Raw genomic sequence first — 23,159 nt, 5'->3', positions numbered from 1 at the left:
TTTTTCAGATATGAAGCGATTTGAAATATAATGTGATCGAGGTAAATGAGTGAGATTACTTATTTATAGGAGTTGAGAGGCATATTTGATTCAATAAGTCCAAACAATTCAGGAGCTGAGGAGCAATTTTATTCATTTTTAATACAATAATGTATTTACACGAAACGGCAGAGAATTTTAGTTAAGTGATACAATATCAACTTGTTGTCCAAGAGAACTAAATATAATATTATATTGTAACGAAAATTATAAGTGGAGAGAAATAGCACTACACTGTATACTGAGTGGCATTCTTTTTTTCTTTTTTTTTCGGTAACAAAAAGTTTAGGAGGAGGGAAGCCTGCCCCATCTCAGTGCAAGAGCATTAACATAAGCAAGACTTACAAAGAGGTTCTTAGCACTTGTAGTTTTTACAGATCGCCCATCAAGAGAGATTGCTGGTAGCAGGATTCAAACTTAGATTTGATTTAGCAAAGAGAATGATCATTACCAACTCAATCATTGACATTCAGTTCAAGCTAAATTACATATATTATACGAAAACGGTCCAACGTCGCAGTGAATACTATTGATTTCACTAATATCAAGCATAAACATTCCGGGGGGTTAGATTAGATATTGCAATTATTGTACCATGTAAATGTTATGATATTGTAATGATTGTACCACAAATGTTATAATATTGCCAAGTTTATATATATACTCATATTCGACTTATTTGACTTCTCTGATGTCCTTAATTATGGTCGTTGGCATTTGGCAGCATATGGGTGCAGTTAGGATTTACACCTTGTTTATCCTTTTTTTTTTTTTTTTTTTTTTTTTTAATTTAATTTTTTTTGTTTCTTGTATGTTCGTGCTTCGTTAATTGGAGAGAACGGAAAAATTGGAAAAGAAAAAAACAGTTAACATAAACAGTAATGGGTGAGAAAAAAATATATTGTTGGATTCACAAGACAATATGTATTATGGGACGAAATTTTTTCTTGTCTAAAATTGATTGTATTAATTTTGTTGATCTTATCGTTCGCAAAGTTTCAAATTCGTTATAAATATTGTGAAAAATTCATTTCATATACATATAGAACAATACTTGACTATTCAAATATGAGTATGGGCTCCTACTTAAAACTCTTAGTGTTTTAATCACAGAGTTTTGTGCTTATAATTAGAACCGTTCATACTATGAATCACACTGTAAAGATCATCTCTGCAAAAAATAAATTAAAACTAAGGTCGTCTAGTCAATCTATTGTAGCAAATACATAGACGGTCCATAATGCTTTTACCAATACTGTTCATTTGTTTTTAAACAGTTTGATAACTAAACGACCTTAGTTTTAATTGATTTTTTGCAGAGCCGATCTTTATAGGGTGATTTATAATATCAACGGTTCTGATTATAAACACGAAGTTTTATAAATTGACAATGAACAATTTTGAGAAATTTTAAGTAGAAATTTCTACACATCTTTGAGTATTCTTCATACATATATATCAGTGGTTATGGTATCATTGAATACATTTCCTTTTAATGTTATATATTCCTTGCATGGTGAATCCAAATGCTAATTGATATGTGATCAATATTTTAGCAATAATGCCGTCAATTTTCTTATTTAATTAACTAAAAACAAAGAAATACTATAGAATCATTAATAATGCTATGTAACTCGAGAAAATTACATCTTGTCAGACTTATTACCATAATTAAATTACAACTATCATATTCATACCGAACTAACCCTAATCTAATAGGCAAGGAATCCAAAACCTTAACTTACAAGAAAAACCTAAATACAAATATCCTTAAATTATTAAACCAACAGGCTAAGTAATTGAAATTCCCAACACCTTCTCGTCAAACTCATGGTGATCATGAGTTTGCCAACAATAAAATCAACCGGCAAATACGTGCAGATTCCGTTAGGCGGAAAGAGAACACGAACAACAACTAATCAAGCAATTCTAGCGAGCAAACAAGTAATCAATCTACAGCAACCAGCAAGTGTGCAAGATAATTACATACGGCGGACAAATGGACAACAATCAATGGCAAACAACAATGTCAGATAACAAACAAGCAGCAGATTCAGTAGACACTAAACAAACGAGATTCAAATATACCAACTGCAATAACAAACAAACAGACGATCCAATTATAGCTGCGTAAACATTGTCAGGAATACTAGCAACATCACTCGAGCTGTCATTAGTCCAAGCGCGAGCGAGCATTGTAGTGATGAGCAGCAGACCTCATCCTGAATTCACCTATGTGGGCCTAAAACTAACCATGGGCTTAACAAAAAAAGGTAGCCCCAACACCTTGTAAATCTTTCTTTTTTTTTCCTTTCACAACACTGTTGACAAAGTTCTATGAGAACCTCGTTCATAACATGGATGAACCGACACTTAAATCACTTTAATAATGATAGACTTATAGTCAGTGCTAACTGTTAGACAAATAAGGAATATGGTTGGAGTCCTTGTGTAATTGTATATAATATTATTATTGGAAGAATAAGCCGTCCTACAGCCGTTAAGCCGTCCTACAGCCGTCCTACCTTGTCCTACCTACACACTAGGACGGCTACCTTGTCCTCTACAGCCGTCCTACCTTGCCCTACCTACACACTAGGAAGGCTACCTTGTCCTACCTACACATTTGTATCATGTATATATATATATATCCTTGTAATCTTGTAGAGAAACATAATGAGAAAAAAACGTTCTCTTCCATTTTTCCACATTCACGTATCAATAACAAATATATTTTTTAGCCTACATACCTTTTTCTACATGGTATACAGAGCAGGTTTATAACCCTAGCCCTAATTTTTTTTTTCGGCAGCTTTCTCTGCCGTTCCCATGGCTGACTCTTCTTCTTCCGATGGTGTTTTTTCCCTTCATCATTCCGACCACCCGAATCTTGTCCTTGTATCCAAGAAGTTGCAGCTTGCCATGCCTGACCTCTCTGCCGAGCAGCACTCCCGTGTTCTAGCTGCTCTACGTGACACCACCACCCCTCCTCAGGCCAATGTCGTGCTCACTACTGATTTTGCCCAAGGACTTGGTTTCGAAGGCGATGATTGGTGTGGGTAAGCGACGTGGCGATCTGTATTACCTTGTGGCCCTTACCTCTTCTCTCCCCACCCATCAACCTCTCTGCAACATCATTACCATCCCCTCCTCCCTCTGGCATAGGCGTCTTGGTCACCCCTCCTCCACTCGTTTGCAAGCTTTAGCATCTAGCTCTCTTAATTGTACTTTTGATTCTAGTCATATTTGTGATGTTTGTCCGTTGGCAAAACAAACTCGTCAACCTTTTCTTTTGAGTTCAATTTCCTCAACTTTCCCTTTTGCTTTAATTCATTGTGATAGTTGGGGCCCGAATCGTCAATCTTCTCTTTCTGGTGCTCATTATTTCTTAACCATTGTGGATGATTTTTCTCGCTTTACGTGGGTCTTCCTCATGAAACATAAATCCGACACTCAACAATTAATTAAGGATTTTTTGCTTATGTCACTACCCAATTCCGCACTACCATCCAATGCATTCGTACTGACAATGGTGGTGAATTTTTATCTCTTCGTAGTTTTTTCTCTGATCATGGGGTACTTTTACAAACTTCTTGTGTTTATACCCCCCAACAAAATGGCGTTGTTGAAAGAAAACATCGTCATCTTCTTGAAACCGCTCGCGCCCTTCGTTTTCAATCCCATCTTCCTATCAATTTTTGGGGGGAATGTGTTCTTACCGCTACTTATCTCATCAATCGTCTCCCTACCCGTCTTCTCCATCATAAATCCCCATTTGAGGTTCTCTTTTCGAAAACCCCATCTTATGACCACTTCCGCGTCTTTGGTTGTCTGGCATATGCCACCTCTGTCACTCCCACCACCAAATTTTCCCCTCGGGCTCATCGTTGCATTTTTCTCGGTTATCCTCATGGACAAAAGGCCTATACCCTTTACGATCTCGACAATCACCGCATTTTCACTAGTCGAGACGTCATCTTTCACGAAACTACTTTCCCTTATGCCGTTTCTCACCCTCCTATCCCATCCTTTTCGCCTACCCTACCCATCCCACCCTCTCTGGACTTTACATATAACCCACCCCTTCCTGCCCCGACGCCTCACCCTCCTCCACCTTCCTCCCCTTCCACGCCTCCCACAGATTCCCTTGCTGCCCCATTACCCGTTCCTCCCCATGCCCCTGCCCTCTCGGCATCCCCTCCTTCCCCCCCCCCCCCCCGGCTACTTCCTTACCTTTCACCTTTTTACCCACGGACATCCCTACTCCCCCACTACCTACCAATCATCCCCTTCCCCGCACCTCTTCCCGTGCCCATAAACCTCCATCATATTTAAAAGACTACGTTTGCTCGCAGGTGATTCTGCCATCCCACCCATCTTTGACTTCGCAACCCGGTTCTACACAAGGTACGCGATATCCACTCTGTAATTTTCTCTCTTATCACCGTTACTCTCCCATGCATTTTTCTTACATTAACTCTGTCAGTCGGACTGTGGAGCCTTCCTCCTTTGCCAAGGCTGCCACTGACCCCAATTGGCAACGTGCTATGACTGAGGAGCTTCAAGCTTTACATGCTAATGGTACTTGGACTTTAACTTCCTTGCCCCCTGGCAAAATTCCCATTGGTTGTAAGTGGGTGTACAAACTCAAGCACAATTCCGACGGCTCTATTGACCGCTACAAAGCTCGTTTGGTTGCTAAAGGCTTCACTCAGGTTGAAGGTATTGATTATCATGACACTTTTTCTCCTACTGCTAAGATGATTACGGTGCGTTGTCTTCTTGCTCTTGCTGCTAGTCAGTCTTGGTCTCTTCATCAGCTTGATGTTAATAATGCTTTCTTACATGGTGACTTACATGAAGAAATCTATATGTCTCCTCCTCCTGGTCTTCGGCGACAGGGGGAGAATCTTGTGTCTTGCCTTCACAAGTCACTTTATGGTCTTAAGCAGGCTTCTCGCCAATGGTTTGCCAAATTCACTAGTGCCATCATTTCTGCCGGTTTTCAACAATCCAAAGCTGATTATTCATTGTTCACTAAAAAGTCTGGTATTTCTTTCACAGCTTTGCTCATTTATGTGGATGATATTGTGATTACAGGCAATGATGCTAGTGCCATTAATTCTCTGAAGTCTTTTCTCCGTGATCATTTTCGGGTAAAAGACCTTGGTGATTTAAAATATTTTTTGGGTATTGAGGTTTCTCGTTCCAAACAAGGGATTTATATTTCTCAACGCAAGTATGCATTAAAGATTCTCAAGGACTATGGTTTTTTGGGAGCACGACCCATTGCTTTTCCTATGGATGACACAAAATTATCTGATAAAGGAGAACTTCTCAAGGATCCTGAAGTATCGACGATTAGTAGGTCGGTTAATATATCTCACTATCACTCGGCCGGATATCACCTATTCTGTGCATGTTCTAAGCCGTTTTATGCACGAGCCAAGGATATCTCATATGGATGCTGCGCTTCGTATTGTTCGTTATTTGAAGGCTACTCCAGGTCAAGGTTTATTATTTCGTTCTGACAACCAGACCAAGTTAACTGCGTTTTGTGATTCTGATTGGGCAGGTTGCCCTATCACTCGCCGTTCGACTACTGGGTATTGTGTATTCTTGGGCGGTTCTTTGATTTCTTGGCGGACGAAACGACAGAAAACCGTTTCGCTCTCTTCAGCAGAGGCGGAATATAGGGCCATGGCAGGTGCTTGTTGCGAGATAGTTTGGCTTCGTTTTTTGTTGAAGGATTTGAACATTCCTTTGGATGGTCCTTCCATTTTATTTTGTGATAATCAAGCAGCGTTACATATAGCTGCCAATCCTGTTTTTCATGAACGAACTCGTCGCATTGAGATGGATTGTCACTTTATACGAGATAAGATTGTAGATGGCACAATAGAGACCAAGCATGTGGGTACGGCACAACAGTTGGCAGACTTGTTTACCAAACCTCTTGGGAAAGAAAAGTTTTCGGGTATGTTACGCAAGTTGGGAGTTCTTGACATCCACTCTCCAACTTGAGGGGGAGTGTTAGACAAATAAGGAATATGGTTGAAGTCATTGTGTAATTGTATATAATATTATTATTGGAAGAATAAGCCGTCCTACAGCCGTCAAGCCGTCCTACAGTCGTCCTACCTTGTCCTACCTACACACTAGGACGGCTACCTTGTCCTCTACAGCCGTCCTACCTTGTCCTACCTACACACTAGGACGGCTACCTTGTCCTACCTACACATTTGTATCATGTATATATATCCTTGTAATCTTGTAGAGAAACATAATGAGAAAAAAACATTCTCTTCCATTTTTCCACATTCACGTATCAATAACAAATATATTTTTTAGCCTACATACCTTTTTCTACACTAACAGCAACGCACCTAAAATAGCTCCACTCCTTGTGACTGTGTACTACGCGTACGACACACAAATCATCACATAACCCTTCTTTCATTTGGTTGTCATAGCATTTATTTAACAATGAGCTTTCAAATCCTTGCGTCTAAGCTGGATGAAAGTCGCTGTCCTTTATTTCCAGCTACTAGCAACGGCAGCATCATCACTATCATGTAGCATTGCAAGAACTTCAACAATATAATGATCAAGAAACGGTCTTCACCGCATCATCGTCTATCACAAAAGTCGAATAAATTTGTTTCAGTTGAATACATTTGCATAACTTGCTCTTACAAAAATGGTTTTTGTTGGATAGTGGCCAAATTAGTTCCTTGTTTTGTGGCTTTTTTCAAAGCCATGTTTTGTGGCTTTTTTCAAAGCCATGTTTTGTGGCTTTTTCAAAGCAATGTTTTGTGGCTTTTTCAAAGCCATGTTTTGTGGCTTTCGGATGGGAGAAGGCTTGGATTAAGAAAAGCATAAAAGGAGATGGTGAGAGCATTTGGCAAAAACAAGGGCACGGGTGAGAGAGAATTGCAGAGAGAAATCAAGAGAGTTAGAGTGAAAGGTCTCTTGTGAAATAACTCTTGGGGTAGAGTTAGGCTCTTGGAAAAATTTTGTGAGTGGGTGTACAAGGGATATGAGATTGGGTTATGTCGATTTAACTCATGTGTAACTTGTACTGTTTTTCTCATAGTGAAGAGCAATATCTCTCCGAGGACGTAGGCAGTTTTTTGCCGAACCTCGTAAATTTCTCGGTGTCTTTATCTCTTGTATTTTAAACTATTCAACTGTGGGTTTGTATGTTGGTGAAGATAATCAGCCAAGGCACAACAATTGGTATCAGAGCTTTGTTGGAAGCTTTGGTTCATTGAAGGTTCAGATTTATTATTCACCATGATGACTACAAACATGTCGTTTTCAGTTGAGAAGTTTAATGGGAAGGGCAGTTTTACTCTCTGGCAGATGAGAGTAAAGGATGTCTTGACTCAACAAGGCTTGGTTAGAGCTTTGAAGGGAAAAGATGGGAAGCCTAAAGAAATGACAGATGACCAGTGGGAGGAGCTGGAGTCGCGTTGTGTTAGCACGATTCGACACTGCATAGCTGATAACATTATCAACAATGTTATGGATGAAGATTCTGCGCCTGCACTGTGGGAGAAGTTGGAAAAACTCTATATTGCTAAGAGTTTGACCAACAAGTTACATCTGAAGAGGAAGCTGTACAAGCTGAAGATGGATGAAGGCGGGAATCTCATGGACCACATGAATGTGTTCAATGGATACTTGGATCAATTGAGGAAAGTTGATGTTAAGGTTGAGGAAGAAGATAAAGCCCTCTTACTTCTTACCTCACTTCCAGATTCGTATGAGAATCTTGTGACAACCTTATTGCATGGAAAAGATACAGTAAGTTTGGAGGAGGTGCAGGCTTCTTTAGTGTCTTATGATACACAAAAGAGGAAGACCATTGTTGATGGTGGGCACGAGACTGCTTTAGCTGTTCAAGGTTGGAATCATGGAAGAAAATTGGGAGGAGGATTTGAGAGAGACAGCAGGTTCAAATCAAGCTCCAAAGGCAAGGGACCACAATGCTATGACTGCAAAGAATTCGGGCATAAAAAGATAAATTGTCCTTTGAGAAAAAGAAAGGATGATCTTGATCCAGGTAGCAGCAATTTTGTGGCGGAAGACTTCGAGTATGCCCTCTAGGTACTCGAAGCAACACATCTCCTGGTGATGTATAGTCTCAAGTGTTGCAGGGGTTTTGCAGCAGGTGGAGCTATGGGATTAACAGGTGATGAGATGGTCCTGAAGAATGAGAAGTGTGAGGAATGTTTGTCTGGCTCGACGGGTGTTGCTGGAAATGGGTGCACTGACAAGTTTCCAAGTTGCAGACAATGAAGAGGAGGAAAACCTGCTGGAGGAGACGAGGATGTGTCGAGATCCTGTCTGAAGCTAAATGTTTTTTTTTTGCTTGCAGCAGCTGCACATGCATTGGCAGTGACTGAATCGGAACAGGACCAACGAGGTTGATTCAGAGTGTGCATGCTAGTACGTAAGGCCAATGGACTTTGGTACAATGTTGATTCGAGTCTCTGTGATGTTTTCGAATTTGGCCAAGGTGGAGATTGTTGGATAGTGGCCAAATTAGTTCCTTGTTTTGTGGCTTTTTTCAAAGCCATGTTTTGTGGCTTTTTCAAAGCCATGTTTTGTGGCTTTTTCAAAGCAATGTTTTGTGGCTTTTTCAAAGCCATGTTTTGTGGCTTTCGGATGGGAGAAGGCTTGGATTAAGAAAAGCATAAAAGGAGATGGTGAGAGCATTTGGCAAAAACAAGGGCACGGGTGAGAGAGAATTGCAGAGAGAAATCAAGAGAGCTAGAGTGAAAGGTCTCTTGTGAAAGAACTCTTGGGGTAGAGTTAGGCTCTTGGGAAAATTCTGTGAGTGGGTGTACAAGGGATATGGGATTGGGTTATGTCGATTTAACTCATGTGTAACTTGTACTGTTTTTTTCATAGTGAAGAGCAATATCTCTCCGAGGACGTAGACAGTTTTTTGCCGAACCTCGTAAATTTCTCGGTGTCTTTATTTCTTGTATTTTAAACTATTCAACTGTGGGTTTGTATGTTGGTGAAGATAATCAGCCAAGGCACAACAGTTTTCAATGTGTGACATAGGAATTGTAACATTCCGCCACGCTTGCATATCCAATCCCATTGTAGCACACACACTATTGACACTGGCTCGATCGATAGCCCGAGGGAAGGTTTCCTTCATTTGACTTTGGTTATTCTTGACCCAAGTTTAATGCTAACACTTTTTTTTCATGTACCGTTATTCCTTGGACTAACCTAAACATGAAATAGTGTACAACACAGGTCATTATATAAGTAGAGGGAAGTTTTATTTTTAAAGTGTCCCTCCACTTATATAATGACATGTGATGTACCACTCCGTGTTCCAGACACACTAAAAAATCTCCCCAAAGGCTAAAGCTCCTTTGACCTAACATGTTCCGTTTTTCTAGACACGCTTCTTGGAATTTTATCAACATTCTATAATCTATCACGACTTGTTCCCCATGTACTCTCAATAGATTAGCAACTACCAGGAGACATCACAATATTCTCCTATTAAGTACACAAAAGTTTGTTAATTTTGATGCATGAACTGTTTACCAGGTTCAGCATATGCCTAATTGTCCCTTGATTTAATTTTAAACCCATATAAAGTAGTATTCAGTTGAATGCATGTCGTGTGCTTGACTTCGCGAACAAATCATATTCTAGTGTGAAATTGGCCAATCGGGCAAGTTGCAAGAATATATATATAATTCCATTGATGGTTGTACACCGAAAGTACTAGCAATTAACAAATAAACAAATAAGCTAGAGGCAGACAATGCAGTATTCACGGCCATTTTATCGGGTGCAAAAATATGTACATTATGAACCAAACCGTGTCATTATCATGAGAGACCTTTTCCAGTTGACATTGATTCACTAAAAAAACTTCTTGTGTGACGGGTTGTCAAGAGTCCACTACTACATTATTTAAATCAAGATCGATATTGTACCAATTTAGGTCTCATACTCTGATGAATTATTAACTTTTCAATTTTAATTAAGTTATTATTATACTCTTTCGACATGAGATTCTTTGCACCGTTCTTTTGACTTGCATTGAAGCAAACTTCACCAAAAATTCATATATAACCAGATCCGAAAATAAAAGGGAAAAGAACAAAAAAAACTAGTAATCTCAATAGCTATTTCTCTAATTCACAATCACTAACCCCAAAGCATTGACCAAGATTAACACTCCGCAAAGCATTGAAGGGAACCACGTTCATATCACTAAACTTTGGAATTTATACTACTAAAAGATAATAGTAAACTCCCACTTGATAGATTCTGTAATTATATAACAAGATCAACCAGAAAAGGAGAAGTTAACCTGGCTCTATATATCAACATTTCATTGGTGAGTTGAAGGAGAAAGAAAAGAAGCAATGGAGTCCTTAGGCGGCAAAAGTGTTTTGATCGTTTTGGTAATCCTAGCATCCGCTGCTATTCTGGTACAATGTAAGACAGATCTTAAGGTTTGCTACAGCAAGAAAAGCCCGTGCTTTCTCAAGCAGGTATACTGCCCGAAGGAATGTCCATCCTCTTCACTGACAGACAAAACGGCTAAAATATGTTATTTGAACTGTGACTCACCTATATGCAAAGCTGAGTGCAAAGGTAAGCCTACTACCAATGTGTTTACATACCTACGTTAAAATTGTTGCTGACAAGGGTTTTTCTTTGTTGTTGCTGGTAACCGTAGGTCGCAAGCCTAATTGTGAAGGCCCCGGATCAGCATGCATGGACCCTCGCTTCATCGGTGGAGATGGCATTGTCTTTTACTTCCACGGCAAGAAAAATGAGTATTTCAGCTTAGTTTCTGACCCCAACCTGCAAATCAACGCTCGGTTCATCGGTCTTCGCCCTGAAGGCAGAACCAGGGACTACACTTGGATTCAGGCCCTTGGACTCCTCTTTGACTCTAACAGCTTCTCCCTAGAGGCGAGCCAAGCATCGGCATGGGATAATCAAATCGACCAATTGAAATTTATTTACAATGGAGAGGAGCTAATCATCCCAGAGTCTCAGCTCTCCATGTGGCAATCTCCGGAAAATGCCATTAGAGTAGAGAGAACATCGAGTAAGAATAGTGTTCTGGTCACTCTCCCCGAAGTTGCTGAAATTTCAGTAAATGTGGTGCCTGTGACAAGGGAAGATGATAGGATCCACAATTATCAGATACCATCAGATGACTGTTTTGCACATCTGGAAGTACAGTTCAGATTCTATGGCTTATCCTCAAACGTTGAGGGAGTGCTTGGAAGGACTTACCAGCCAGATTTCAAGAACCCGGCAAAGCCAGGAGTAGCTATGCCAGTTGTGGGAGGGGAAAACAAGTACAGAACAACATCACTTGTCTCCGCAGATTGCGCTGCTTGTGTTTTCACTAAATCCGGGAAGATGGATCAAACAAGTTTAAGGGTGATGGATTACGGAAATCTTGACTGCACTGGTAATTCCTTCAGTGGGAATGGAATAGTTTGCAGGAAGTAATTGTTACTATCATAAGCTCATGGAATAAGTGAAGATATTAACTTCTCAGATGATAATTTATACTTGTGTATCAACTCATATGTTATCTGTAATGCCAATCTTCTTGCACTCGTAACATTTGACGATGCGCTTTAAAAACCTTGCGCCCAAGCTGGATGAAAGTGTCTTTTATCCTGCTACTAGCATTAGCATCATCGTAATGTAGCATTACAATAATTTGATCGCAAGGTATTGGAATTGTAACATTCCACCACGTTTTTATACCCAAAGCCTGATAACACTAGTGCAGTAAGCTAAAGAATTGCAGAAAGATCAAACTCAAAAGAAAGATGAACTCAGATGAAAAGAAAGAAAGAAAATTATGAAAGCTTGTTATATTTCTAACAACTCAATTATACTGTTCTCTTACACAGTTTATATAGCTCAGTGAGCTTTCTTACACTCTAAGAAAGTAGTTATAACCACTATAACAGATTGCCATATCAGCTAATTGATCTTCAGTGGGAATGTAACTGACTTCCAAGTCTCCTTCTTGGACTCTCTCTTTGACAAAGTGATAGCAGCGTCCAGGTGCTTAATTGGAGAATGGAACACAGGATTGGCACTCAAGACAATGGCTGACATGTTATCACAGTGAATGATAGGAGGATTGGGTAAGAACAGCTCCAAATCCTTCAACATATACCTAATCCAAGCAATGTCAGCTGTAGTGTGAGCTAAAGCCTTGTATTTTGCTTCAGTGGAACTTCTACAAATAGAACTTTGTTTCTTTGATTGCCAGGAAATGAGATTATTACCAAGGATTACTATATAACCAGTCACATACCTCCTTGTATGTGAAATGCATTAAGACTAAAAACTGCACTTGCTGAATACGCAACTCCACACCGCATTGTACCTTGAAGGTGCGTAAGCATCCTTTTCACTGCCTCAGATGAATATCAGTTGGTGATGTCATGAATTGACAAACAGAGTTTACTGCAAAAGCAATATCTAGCTAGCCTAGTGAAGGTCAGGTATTGTAAAGAACCAACTACGCTTCTGTAAAATGTTGGATCAGTCAACGGAGTCCTCTCTATCACTAGTAATGAATTGTGAGGCTACAAGGGGTATTGGCAGGTTTACAGGAGTCCATGCTTGCCTTATGAATGAGATCTTTTATGCTTGTTGACTGATTTACAAAAATATCGCCAATTGACTGATACTGTATCTGCAAACCCAAGATTTAGGTAAGCTTTCCAAGGTCCTATAAGTCAGACACTCCAAACAGCTCTTGAATAACTTACGAACTTTTACAGAATTTGATCCTGTCAATATGGTATGATCATCTAGTAGAAAATTAGAAGAATAATATCTGTCCCATCCTTCATGAACAAACTTGTATCAGGCATGGAAGCATGAAACCCCATAGCACACAGATGACTTGCAAACTTAGAGTTCCAATTTGTTGAAATAGAAAATGGCACTCAAACTCACAGAAGAGGTGATGTTGCATACTCAAAAAGAACTTTAAAATTCTCTACAATATTGTTCACTAGTGAAACGGCCGGTGAGCAACATATGCAACGCATTTGTAGTTAGTGGTTAACCGTGCTTACTCTTGCACCTAAGATTTTGTGTTTGAATCATCTTTGGGTAGAATGCCTTACACTGTGGATTATCAACCTTCATTACTGAAATGGGTACTCTACAAGAATGAATTACTTCTACCAAAGAGGGGTCTATAACTTCTATTCGAACAGTTTATATATGTACCTGCGGACAATTTGACCAATCCTACTCCGGCCACAACATTTTCACATTTAGATGCTACTACCATACCATCAAGAGGATTAGCTGCCAAAAATATATATCCAACAGTAAATCCTTTAGATTCAACATATATCAAAAAATGGTGAGCACCTTATGAATGTTTAGACATCGGTTTCTGGTCTAATACCTCAGGATTTTGACTTTTAAAGTACAAAAAAGTATGCTACATTCAGTGTTTTAAAAGACTGAGGCGTGCCTAGGCGGCTTTGGAGGCGGGGATTTGGCAATTTCGTCTCTGTTTTCTTGGATTGGGCAGAAACTTGCCCAGGCTTCGTCGGGGCACGCTTGAGGCGTTAATAGGGCATTCCCGTGATCCAAAATCTTGCTCTAAATCTGAAATTTTCTGGAAAACTCTGTGCTCTATAACTATGTTGCAGTGGCGTCTTCACAAAGAAGACAACCACGTGAGGAAGAAGAAAGGTTTTTTATTTTTTATAAAGACTTGGCTCAAAACGACGTCGTTTGGGCCAAGTCTAATTTTTTATAATCACTGCAGTCCTTCTTCTCTGCCAATTCTCTGTTACCCAATATCCCATTTTCTTTGTATATTTCACCAACCAATACCCGATTCTCTTTGCTATATTTCACCCCATCCCCAATTCCACGATTCCCAATTACTCAAACCATAAATTCTCAATCCCAATCCTATGTTTCAATTTTACTCCAATCTCATACCTCAATTTGTTTCAAAATTCTCCAAACCACCATAATTTGTTTCAAAATTCAAGTTTTTTAGTATTCTAATCTTAATATATAATTATATATACAATATATATTAAATTATTTAGGTACCGTACGCCTCATGCCTAGGCGGGACTATCCATGGAACGCCTCGCCTACGCCTCCGCCTTTTAATACATTGGCTAGATTTGAATGCATGTGTTTTGCTTGATTTCGTGAACAAATTATATTCTAGAAAGCAACTGGCCAATGAAGCAAGTTTGAAGAATATACGACTCCATCTCCATTGATGGTTGTACGCAGAGAATGCAGTTTGCGCAGCCATTTTATCGGGTGCAAAATAGGTGGATTACTTCACGTGAGTGAACCAAACCATGTTATTGTCATGAGAACTTTCTAGTCCTCCACACCACACAACCTATTTATTTCAGGAATTATTCATTAAAAATAGTCTATCTATTTGTTGTAATTAATTGACTAAACAATCTTGGTTTTAATTGATGTTTTTGTAAAGATGTCTTTACATAATGATTTATAATATGAACAATTCATATTATAAACACGAAATTCTATAAATCGGCCACTAAGTGAATTGAAGAGGAACTCCTCATTAATCTTGAGGAGCCAAGCATTGTTCTTTAATTCGTAGCTTATATCAATCAATCACTAGAAAACTTATTGTGTCACGGATTCAACAAGTATTCAATACTAAGTTTAAACCATGCACCCAAGACCAATCTTGAAGATATGCAAGTGGTGCTACCACACAGAACCTTGAAAATTCGTTTGGTGCATGTATATATGATATGACTAAGCATATTAGCACAAAACAGCAACTTGATAGTTGTTTTTTTTCCTCTCAAAACTTATTTTGTTGTCAGTCGAATATTAGGCACTAATGGAAGATAATTTAGTATAATAAGGTTTGAATGGTTTAGTTGTTTTAATTTGACCAATTTAGGCCCTTATTTTGGAACCACAGCCGTATTATTGTATGCTTTTTTGCTTTCATTATTTACTTTGCAAAGCATCAAAGTTTTTGAATGTTATGTTAAACTACTTTAACATGTAAAGATCATAACCCTCAAATTTGTTAACTGATAAAGTTTGATTTTTACGTTTTCATGTTTATGACCATGTCTTCCAGTGATTGACAAAACTGTCTTGTTTCTTCGTATTTATATGTTGTAAGGTTCACTTTTATATCTTTGCACATGATTTCTTAAAACTCAGGGCCTTATACGCATCGACATTGTTCTCAAATTAACCATAAACCTGATATGTGAGGTTTTATCATAAAACGTCTTAATGAATCATTGAAACTGTGAATTATTGGTGTGCAATTTGAAAGTTGGATCATGCGCAATATTCCTTTTGGCTTGCATTGAGCCAAACTTCACCAGCAATGCTTGTATCAGCTTCAAAAAAGTTCGGAAAACAAAAGGAAGAAGAAAAAAGAATCAAAAACTCATATTGTCATTAGCTATGTCTTTAATCACAATCATATAACCACACTCATCCAAAGCATTTGAAGAGAATCAAGTTTAAATCACCAAACTTGGAACGAATTAATGTATACTTGAACAGGATAATATACCAAAACTCCCACTTGATAGCATCTGTAGTTATAAACAAAGAAATTGTTGGGCTATATATGCATCAACCTTTCATTGCTGAGGCATTGAAGGGGAAAGAAAAGAAGCCATGGTTTTCTTAGGTAGCAAAGGGGTTTTGATCCTTCTGGTAGTCCTTGTATCTGCTGCTGTTCTGGTGCAGAGTATGCAACCTCCAAACGGTAACCAACCTTTGAAACCGTCAGACGCAAATCAACCTCTGAATCCTCCAAATAGTAAGCAACCTCTGAATCCTCCAAGTGGTAAGCAACCTCTGAATCCTTTAGACGGTAATCAACCTCTGCATCCTCCACATGGTAATCAACATTTGAATCCTCCAAATGCTAAGCAACCTCCAAATCCTCCAAACGCTAAGCAACCTCCAAATCCTCCAAATGCTAAGCAACCTCCAAATCCTCCAAACGCTAAGCAACCTCCAAATCCTCCAAACGCTAACCAACCTCCAAATCCTCCAAATGCGAAGCCAAATCCTCCAAATGCTAAGCAACCTCCAAATCCTCCAAATGCTAACCATCCTCCAGATGTTAAAGTTTGCTCCGGCAAGAAAAGCCCCTGCTTTGGGAAGCAAGTACATTGCCCAAAGGAATGTCCATCCACTTCACCGACAGAAAAAATGGCTAAAATGTGCTATCTCAACTGTGACTCTCCTATATGCAAAGCTGAGTGCAAAAGTAAGGCTACTAAAGTTATGTGTTTACAATGCTTTCACTCTGTTTTCTTTTATTTCGAACGCACCTAGGTAACTTAAAATCATTGCTGACAATGTTCTTTTATTGTTGATGGTAATCGTAGGTCCCAAGCCCAACTGCAAAGGCCCCGGATCAGCATGCCTGGACCCTCGCTTCATTGGTGGAGACGGCATTGTCTTTTACTTCCATGGCAAGAAAAATGAGTACTTCAACTTAGTTTCTGATCCCAACCTCCAAATCAACTCCCGCTTCATTGGTGTGCGCCCTGAAGGCCGAACCAGGGACAACACTTGGATTCAGGCCCTTGGACTCCTCTTTGACTCTAACAGCTTCTCCCTAGAGGCCAGCAAATCATCAGTATGGGATGATGAAATCGACCACTTGAAATTCACTTACAATGGAGAGGAGCTAGTCATCCCAGAATACCATCTCTCCGTGTGGGAGTCTCCGGAATATGACATTATAGTGAAGAGAACATCGAGCAAGAACAGTGTATGGGTCACTCTCCCGGAAGTTGCTGAAATTTCAGTAAATGTGGTTCCTGTGACAAAGGAAGATGATAGGATCCACAATTATCATATACCGTCAGATGACTGTTTTGCTCACCTGGAAGTACAGTTCAGATTCTACGACTTATCCTCAAACGTTGAAGGAGTGCTCGGAAGGACTTACCAGCCAGATTTCAAGAACCCTGCAAAGCCAGGAGTAGCTATGCCAGTGGTGGGAGGTGAAGACAAGTATAGAACAACATCACTCTTCTCTGCAGATTGCACTGCTTGTGTGTTCACTCAGCTCGGTAAGCTGGATCAGACAAATTCAAGGGTGATGGATTACGGATTGCTTGACTGCACTGGTAATTCCTTCGGTGGCAATGGAATAGTTTGCAGGAAATAATTGATATTGTCACAAGCTCATGGAATAAGTGAATGTTTTAAACTTCTCAGATGATAATTTAAGGTTGTGTGGTCAAGAGTTTTGGAACATAATCGACCTCTAAGTGTTAATTTCGTTTTTGGTTAGTGTGAACTGTGAATTTCCAGAATTTCTTTCTTCAAACAATTTGGCTAAATGTAGCCGTTTAATTTAAATTTTGTACTCGCGTAATAATGAAAGTGTGCAGTTTATCGAATAAATTTTAGTTTCATGCTTATCACAACGAACTACCTTCAAAAAGTGAAACTCACTAACAATCTCATATCATGTATGCTAATTAAGATGCAGCAATGCAGATGAATAGCGTTCATAGCTCCTAATGAGGTATCACTAACTTGCTACCAAGGCTGCTCTTGCAGATCTCTAATTCTCTATTCCAAGAACTCAAATCTTAAAGGAAAATCCGAAAATGTACCTGAACGGTTTAGAAGGTATTCTACTCGTGGACAATTGATGCACAACTAGCTAGAGGTCTCGAGCAAAGAGACGTTCAAAAATGTCAAGGAATGAACTCAGGCACAACTCAACTATAAGCTGATATAGCCAGTGGCATTTAACATTTGTTTCCAAACATAAAATTTCATTTTCTATACCACTATATAAACAAAGTCCTGCCTCTCAAGACCTAAAACAAAATTGTTTGAATTGTTTTCTTCCCCATTTTAGATCTGCTCAGCAAACCCGACAAAGAAATTCTTGTCCTTTACATAACTAGAAGAATTCAACCAGATTTCCCTAGTTTTTTGTGAGTATTCCATATCGTTTTGTGGCCATTTCATAGATAATCTTTCAGGATGGGTTCAGTGTTTTCTCCAGGGACAAGATTCCGATAACACTGGAAATAAGTAACAGAATATCAGAAAGACTAATCGAAGGAAAGGAAATATTTACGAGGGTTGTAACTTACGAGTGAGAAATAGGCTACAGATGTCACAAACTCTTCTTATTTTCTATTTCTTATGAACAATGAGAATATATGTGAAGACAATGACATCAAATATACTTTAGAATGGGAAGCTCTAAAACCCAGATGCATTTATATATCAAGACAACAACAAAATCCTTTGGCACCTCCCCTGCAATTTCTGAGGGATTCTGATTGGCACCCACCATACCTATATTACAAATAAATTGTGATAGAAGAATTGAGGTAGTAAACTAGAATAATGAACTACGAAAGAACTTTTTCCCTCACTGCGGCCAGGATGACCGATATCTTTTAAGGGGACATTAGGGAACAAGATTCAGATAGGCAAAGGTTCTGTCACCTCATCTTCCGCGAGGATTAACAAGCTGAGAAAACACAGCACTTGTGGCAGCATTTTCTGTGTCATCTGCGCCGGAGTGCCCCCCGTCAATCATGCTCACACTGTTATCAAATGGCTCTCCTTGGGTTAATTGGATACCAGGTATGTGGTTTGTGCTGTTCTCATCAGGTTCCATGAGTGCAGATGATGTCTCCTCGAGCTGAAGAGCATATTCAAGATTCCACAAGACATCTCCCATTGATGGCCTGTCAACACCATACTCAGCAAGGCACTTCTCAGCTGTCTCCCCGAACTTCTTAAGAGAAGCTGGATTTACCTTCCCCGCCAGATTTGGGTCCATGATTTGGTCTAGCATGCCCTTCTTCTGCCATGTCATCGCCCACTCTGCTATGTTGACCTGCTCCCTTGGAAGAACAGGATTTAAAGCTGGTCTTGCGCACAGAACTTCCATTAGAACTACCCCAAACGAATACACATCAGATTTCTCCGTGAGCTGTTGCCTTCGGAAGTATTCAGGATCAAGGTAACCGAAACTACCCTTAACAGCTGTACTCACATGGGTCTGATCTAGAGCTGGACCTGCTTTTGAGAGGCCAAAATCAGCAACTTTGGCTACAAAGTTCTCATCCAAGAGAATGTTTGTTGTCTTCACATCTCGGTGAATTATGCTTTGAGCTGCACCAGTGTGGAGATAATGGAGCCCTCTTGCAGCACCAATGCAAATTTCAAGGCGTAGCTTCCATGAGAGTGTTGGCAGGTCTGTTCCGTACAAATGGCTCCTGAGGGGTCCGTTGGCCATGTATTCATAGACAAGAATCATTTCTGACCTTTCATCACAGTAGCCAATAAGAGACACAAGGTGGCGGTGGCGGAGCTTGGATAACATTTCAATCTCAGTTCGGAATTCAGCAAGACCTTGTTCAGATCTGGGGTTTCCCCTTTTGACAGCTACTCTAGTCCCATCTTCAAGTGTTCCCTTGTAAACCCTGCCAAAACCACCAACCCCAAGAAGTAGGCTCTCATCGAACTTATTGGTTGCATCCAGGATTTCCTGGAACATGAAGATTTTGCCAAGATTGGAGGAGGCTAATGAAATGCAGCTAGCTGTTCCACTCTTTTGTGAAGTTGTAGACATTTTTGTCATGGTCTGAGAATTTCCATACAAGGGCAAGGGCAGCCATGTCGCTTGGTTAGTTGTCTTCGACTTGCGGGATGCCAAGCAGCAATAAAGGAAACCAATAATTGCCACAACAGCAACACATCCCACAACAGAGCCAACTATGATTCCTATATTATTCTTCTTTGAGGATGGACTAGGAAGAAGATTCCCCACGGATAGAGACCCGTCCAAACTCCCCAACTCACTGCTGATCTTCATAATCTCCAACCCATTCAGAATTGCATTGGTAATATCAGCCGATGAATCTGGACCAACACTGACAGTCAAAGTACCTGCATCTTCTGTGGAGTTGGAAATGAAGTCTTTGTAATATGGCACACCCAAGTCACCAGTAATCGAAGAGAGGTCAAGACTACCAAGCACATTGTCAGAATTTATGAAAACATTGAAAACGAGATTATTCAGAGCTTTGCTGACAATATCACAAAAGTGTACCCGAACAAGATACATAAAATTTGGATCTACTGTAAAGACCCAAGTTATGTTGAAGTTCACATTGGGCACGTTTGCATTTCCCATGGCTTCAGCTGTGGCATAGACCCAATTTGGGGCTATTTCAGGTGTGACAGTAGGCGGATATTTTATGCTTGCAAGGTTCACCGATACATTCACTGCAGAACTGTCCACATGGAGGTACTTCACGTCATTCTCCCAAGTTCTTCCAAGGGTATCATTTTGAGATGTGAGCAAAGGGCCCCCCATGTTTAACCGGTAAACTGTTTGAAGGGCAAGCTTAGAAATTCCACTAAAAGGAGCAGATGGATTCACAGCATATGCCTGGTCAGGGAGCAGTGCATCCGGGATAGAAACTACTTCAATTGCATTAACAAAAGCAACTGAATTGTTTGAAGGAATGAAGTTAAGAGTCAAAGTATCCGAAGTTACATTAATTGCATACTCCTTGAACAGATAAGAACCGTTATAGTTCTTGAAAGTGAAGTTGTTCAAGAGTACAAAATTTTCAGTAACTACAGTCATTTGAGCAGAATCCAAGTTTTGGCCAGGGCTTGTAAGAGGGAAAAAGTAAAGGCGGACCCAATGCCGGCCTTCTTGCTGGACTTTGAATTTGTAAGAAGCTGTTGCCTGGAAAACTCGAGCAGATTGGTAAATTGGAGAAGGGGCATTAGCATTGGGGCTGGCAACTAAAGAATTTGCACTCTTTAGTACAAGGGAAGATTGTTGTGTATCGGGAACAAAGGTTCGACCTTGGAATGTGACATTTTTGGGAGAACCGCAGGCAATTAAGTAGTTATCGACAGGAGTGAATGAAGCGGATGATCTATAACTCATGAACAAAACAACAGCAAGAAACAAAGCTGCCCAAGTTACAAGTTTCATCTTCACCGTATCTGAAAAACCAGATCTTCAACGACAAATGAGACCAAATCAATCAACTCAACAAAACCCTGTTCACCAAAAACAAGTACTTACAATCCCAAATGTCAAAACTCAAAACTCAAAACCCCAATTCTCCAATGAATCAAAACCCAAAATCCAAAATTTAAACTACCCCAGATCTATCCAACTCAATACACAAAAACCCAATTGAAAACCAAGTAGTACAATCCCAGCATTATCAAACAAGGCAAAAACATTAACATTGCTCGTATGCAGAGGAAAGTACCACTTGCACCACCAACTTCTCCAACACAAAAATACACACAGATTTGAGCTTTTACCTCAATGGAAGTGAAAAATGGGAACAATCCGCAGCAGAGTGAATTGGGTCAGCGCCAAGAGAAAACCCAGTTGACACAGACTACGTGAATCCCACCATGAAAACCCATCAAGCTTCTGCCTTTTTAGTGCGGTTGTAACCATTGATCACCCTTTCCAGGCTGTTGATTTAGGCTGTCATATGCGGTGCTCAAATATAAAGAGGACCCCACAAAGAAGAAAAAGAATTGGACTTGGAAAGTTGGAAACTTGAAAAATTCAAAATTTTATGTCCCTCCCATGAAACCAGTTGATTTAATAAATATTTTGGTTTGATTTGGATGCTCACAATCTTTGGGAAGTTGGAATATAATATAACAGAAAAAGCCATGAAAGTTCTGTAACTGAGGGTGAGAGGCTTGGTATTGTTACTATTATTCTTTTTTGTTTTTGCTTTTGGATTTTGTAGGGTTCATAAATATGGAAGGGATTAGACACCTATTTTCTTTTTTTGTTTCTGATTAACGTAATGCTCCATAAGATTTGAACAGAATGGTTGATGTGCTGGGACCAACGGGCTCCGGGACCCCCATTTTACGCGGCTTTGAATTCACGAGGTGGCGCCGGGGTGTGTGGTGTTCATAGAATTTCACTGGACTGTTTGGTGGAGATATTGGTAGTTGTTACTTGTTAGATATGAAATATGAAAGGCGTATTTTACTACGTCTTCTAAAACTCTATTTTGATTTTATTTTACTTTTTGTAACTCAAAAAATCACTATTCTATTATCTGAAACTTAAAATTCATTTCAAATTAAAATGTAGACTCTTCCTTCTCTCTGAAACTTATATAGATTGTCTCTTAAGACATATGTTGAACCTAACACCTAATAAGATTATACCACATGTGCAATAAATTTGGTTATAAATCTCTATTATACGTTCACATTCAACAATCAGAAAATATTATGTTTAATAAAAATTGAAGAGATAAAAAAAATAAAAAAAAATAAAAAAATAAACGTGTATACATAGGAGTCTGCCTGTATAATGCTAGCATCTGCTAGTCATCCATCACACTAGCGTCCAGTGAATCTAGCATCTATTCGAAAACATAACACACGCAATTATCCGACAGCTGCGAATAAACTGTAATCTTTGTATAACAAACCATGTAGTGAAAATAAATCATGATATAAACAAATATCATTTAAATGTCGTCTAATTATTGCAATCCCAAGTTCTCATCTAAGACCAATATCAAGGCATACTCAATTATCAAAAACATGTTTATCAAAACATTAGTAATGGATCCACTCATAAGAGTTCAGGTCGATCCTCCTCAACCGGTGCCCTTCATTTCTTCAGTTTAGGCAAACTCGCACCTGTACCAATAACCTTAGTCACTTTAATACTCAATAGAGTTCCTAAATGTTATATGTGTCAAATGCCTCTAAATTAATGAAAAAGAAGTGCACCATGTGATCCAAGATGTCAATAACCTTTGCGCCATCTCCAATCGAAGGGAGACCAGAGGGCTCTCTTTGGCCATGTAGCCTTCCAATAAATTAATATTTTAATGAACAATGTAGGGCCATATTTCTTACCATCTCCAACTGAAGGGTCATAAACTTTTAGTGAGAATGAAACCTAAGACTTCTCACTTACAAGTGAAAAGTAATATAATTAGACTACAATATTAAATGGTGTCATCTACCTCATATTAGCCTCTAAAAAAAATAAAAAT

The 23,159-nt window shown here is 39.4% G+C and overlaps 3 protein-coding genes across 3 annotated transcripts; 2 read left to right on the top strand and 1 right to left on the bottom strand.

The window, feature by feature from the left end:
• The first annotated feature begins 10,370 nt into the window (after positions 1-10,370).
• On the top strand, positions 10,371-11,714 carry LOC137714532 (uncharacterized). The gene is made up of 2 exons (XM_068453725.2): positions 10,371-10,683; positions 10,769-11,714. The coding sequence occupies exons 1-2, from the start codon at positions 10,452-10,454 to the stop codon at positions 11,557-11,559; spliced, it is 1,023 nt and encodes a 340-aa protein (XP_068309826.2). The 5' UTR covers positions 10,371-10,451; the 3' UTR covers positions 11,560-11,714.
• Positions 11,715-15,684: 3,970 nt separating this feature from the next.
• LOC137714533 (uncharacterized) lies at positions 15,685-17,508 on the top strand. Its single transcript, XM_068453726.2, has 2 exons — positions 15,685-16,357; positions 16,479-17,508. The coding sequence occupies exons 1-2, from the start codon at positions 15,757-15,759 to the stop codon at positions 17,267-17,269; spliced, it is 1,392 nt and encodes a 463-aa protein (XP_068309827.2). The 5' UTR covers positions 15,685-15,756; the 3' UTR covers positions 17,270-17,508.
• An 800-nt stretch (positions 17,509-18,308) lies between these two features.
• Positions 18,309-22,031, bottom strand: LOC137715212 (receptor-like protein kinase THESEUS 1). Its single transcript, XM_068454458.2, has 2 exons — positions 21,436-22,031; positions 18,309-21,162 (listed from the first exon to the last, which is right to left on the bottom strand). The coding sequence occupies exon 2, from the start codon at positions 21,092-21,094 to the stop codon at positions 18,578-18,580; it is 2,517 nt and encodes an 838-aa protein (XP_068310559.2). The 5' UTR covers positions 21,095-21,162; positions 21,436-22,031; the 3' UTR covers positions 18,309-18,577.
• Positions 22,032-23,159: the final 1,128 nt, after the last annotated feature.

Source organism: Pyrus communis, chromosome 3, assembly GCF_041283825.1.
Source record: "Pyrus communis isolate YQ-2024b chromosome 3, ASM4128382v1, whole genome shotgun sequence".
In the NCBI taxonomy this organism is placed as follows: Eukaryota; Viridiplantae; Streptophyta; class Magnoliopsida; order Rosales; family Rosaceae; genus Pyrus; species Pyrus communis.
The sequence above is the reverse complement of the archived record's forward strand: the minus strand, read 5'-3'. Positions and strand labels throughout refer to the sequence as shown.